The 3,062-nt window shown below is 31.5% G+C and overlaps 2 protein-coding genes across 2 annotated transcripts in view; one reads left to right on the top strand and one right to left on the bottom strand.

Moving 5' to 3' along the window:
* Positions 1-819, top strand: part of LOC108690905 (protein enhancer of sevenless 2B) — a 4,823-nt gene extending 4,004 nt beyond the window's left edge. The window contains exon 6 of the mRNA XM_018198449.1: positions 11-819. The gene's annotated coding sequence lies outside the window, so the exon portion shown is untranslated. The remainder of the gene's footprint in view (positions 1-10) is intronic.
* Positions 820-1,921: 1,102 nt separating this feature from the next.
* The window catches only part of LOC108690913 (DNA-directed RNA polymerases I, II, and III subunit RPABC1), a 1,970-nt gene continuing 829 nt past the window's right edge, over positions 1,922-3,062 (bottom strand). The window contains exon 3 of the mRNA XM_018198461.1: positions 1,922-2,518. Coding sequence (XP_018053950.1) covers positions 2,188-2,518 — 331 coding nt within the window. The 3' untranslated portion in view covers positions 1,922-2,187. The remainder of the gene's footprint in view (positions 2,519-3,062) is intronic.

The following is a 3,062-nucleotide window of genomic DNA, read 5'->3' on the forward strand; positions in this document are numbered from 1 at the left end:
AATTTTTCAGACCTCACATGGTCGAACGCACAGAGGCCGTTATTGGGAACAGTGGCCGCCTTATCCCACCTCTATCACTTACAGGATCCGAGTTGCCGCGGATTTGATAAACAATATTTTACAAACCTCACCTATCGAATGGGCCACTAAAGTATACTGGTGGTCACGCCGAAAAGTCTTCTAAGTAAACACGACTAAAAATGAATCGAATATATCCTAACACCAAAATCCTTGAATACCGAAGAATAAACGTCGCGTTTATTTAATCGATGAAAAAGAAAGAGAAAATTATCATCGATATCACATCGAAACATCTAAGCACGAGGATTTAACATCTAGAATTTAAGGACGATTTGAGTATTTAAGATGTTTGACGATATCCGAAGATCCGAAGATCTATGATGTTATCCGGGGATTGAAGAATTCATGCTTTTATGAACGTCTAGGGATGAAAAAATGCCTAAAAGATGCCTAAGGATCTAAAGATTCAAGCATTTATAGAATTCTAACAGTTTACAATGATCCTTTGTCTAAGAGTTATCTAAGTATCAATGGATATCCCCAAGGATCTAAGGATCTCTCGCGCGGTCTCCGCCTGCAATGGGAATCGCGTTCGAGGAATATGTATATTTTTGTTTTCCTTTTTTTGTAAACCTTTTTGAGGACTCTATATTTTTTCTTTACTTATTGCGTAAAGCACAGAACTTCGTAGCATTATTCTGTAATTATTATTATTATTATCTTTTATGGTTATTATTATTATGACTATTAATGTTATGTTACATTTTATTGATAACAATATATTATATTAATTATGGCCGCGTGTGCTTTGTTTACTTGTGCCCAACGATAACGATTATTCCTTTGGATCACGAAGTAACGTGCTATACCAGTAGCAAGCTGTCTTTATGCTAGTCGACTGCTGCCGCTAATATAGCATGTGATTTCATTTATTGTAACAAGTGTAGAACGAATGATTGGTTGGTCTGCCTGTTCATTATACGCTAGCGAATATGCCATCTGGGAAATTTCCTGCTCGTACGCTTTTAGCTTTATCAGTCGACTGCGATAAATTCTGAAAGCGGAAATTCGCATCTTACAATCGATGTCATGCCGCTGGCTTTAATAAACGATGTTCGACTCCCGTCTATAAGTAGGATCAAAACGCTAAGATTAAATATTAGATTTGAATAAGATTTAATAGGGATTACGTAGTAGAATTTGAATTCGGGGAAGGCTTTTTCAAAAGTTATCCTTTAAGTTATCAGAGTTTAAGCATGTTTCAGATTGCAATATCATATTTCTTCGATTAAGAAGTATACGATTATTTAATTGCGTTAATAGACTGCTAATTACGCTTCTGATTCAATTCACGTGCAAATTGAATCTTATTAATAAGCAAGAAAACGAATAAGAGGAAAAAACAGTATATCATAATAAGAAAAGTCATTAAAAAAAGTATTCTATGAATAAATGCAATTAGACTTGGAAAAATGTGTATATGTTATTAATGAATGAATCACTCGACTGTCACTTATTAATTGATGAAGTAATTAAATCACTACACACTGAAAGAAAAGAAATTCTGCTATTGATATACTTTTACGTCACAATGTACCGTATATAGAACATATATATACTTTTGGACCAAGCAATGTATAATAATAATAATAATAATAATAATAATAATAATAATAATAATCGAAACAATATCCAAGCCAGATAATCGCGAGCGACTGTTGCAAGTCACAGTCTTTTTTGTACCGATCGTTGTTTCTGTAATAAAACTTAAACTATATCCTAATATTGATTATAAGTGTGAGCTAATGAACCATGCAAACGAAATACACATTTTACGCATGTAATTGCCAATAGTGCATTAAAATATTGGAAAGGTAAGAACGCATTTTAGAGACGTGTATTTCACGTATGAGAACTGTAATTATTCATTGCTGCTAACTGTACAATGTTTAATACTCAATGCGACAGATTATTTCATAGCATAATAATGTATAATTGCAGATATTATAATGCTAGATGCAAAACGATGCACCATTATAAAATACTGCTACAATAAATGTCAAATTTCGAGCTGCATTTTTTTTACCTTTTAATAAATATCTTTTTTTTTTAATCTGAGAGATTTTCACGATTCTGTTCTTCTTTACTCTTTTTTCTTTTCTCTCCTCAACAAACCAACCTATAGGATATGTATCTTCCTGCGGTTTCTGACGATCTGATTATTTTAACAACTTGTCCACGTTTCAAACCAAAATATCGTGCCACTGGATCGCCAGCTTGTATTCGCATCAGCTGATTTTCCTTTAGCTTATATCTTGTCAATAGTTCCTCTTTCTCATCCGGAGTTAAGACAATGTGCTCAGGTACCAATTCGTGTTCGGTAATATTTATCAGTAATTCAGATTCCAGAAACTGTTCCAGTATATATTTTGGTGCCATATCTACTAGCGATTGCTTAGCAGATGGTGTCATGCCTTGCTGGACAACAATTATTGCTCTGTAATAATCAATAACATCTTGTAATCTCTTAAAATATTAAGATGAATGAATTAATATGAATAAATTATTTGGTATCTAATAATGAAATAAAATCTAAAATTTATATATATAATATTAACAGCAATAATTATTTAAAGATTATTGAATCACAATACTCTTTTTGTGAAGATATAATGTTAAATTATATAAAAATAAAATGTAAGTGAATTGTTATATATATAATAATTCTCTATTTGAGAATAGTAGTTGACTAGTAGTTGATGAGTCCCAAATATAATATTAATTTCATGTATGTCTCAATTTTAAAGCCTTGTGTCCATAATATTAGAAATCCGAGATCTTGAATGAAGAAAGAATCAATCACATTGATTACATGACTGAATTGTTCAAACATGATTTGTTTATCATTTCTTTTTTTTGAAATCTCGGAGCAATTTCTAACATCGACATAAGGCTTTAATGTCAAATATAAAAATAAAAATTGTGTGTGAGTAAAGTATAAGATAAATCTTAATCAATTTTATGTAAGAATCAACATTTCT

The sequence above is a fragment of the Atta colombica genome, unplaced genomic scaffold (assembly GCF_001594045.1).
Source record: "Atta colombica isolate Treedump-2 unplaced genomic scaffold, Acol1.0 scaffold105, whole genome shotgun sequence".
In the NCBI taxonomy this organism is placed as follows: domain Eukaryota; kingdom Metazoa; phylum Arthropoda; class Insecta; order Hymenoptera; family Formicidae; genus Atta; species Atta colombica.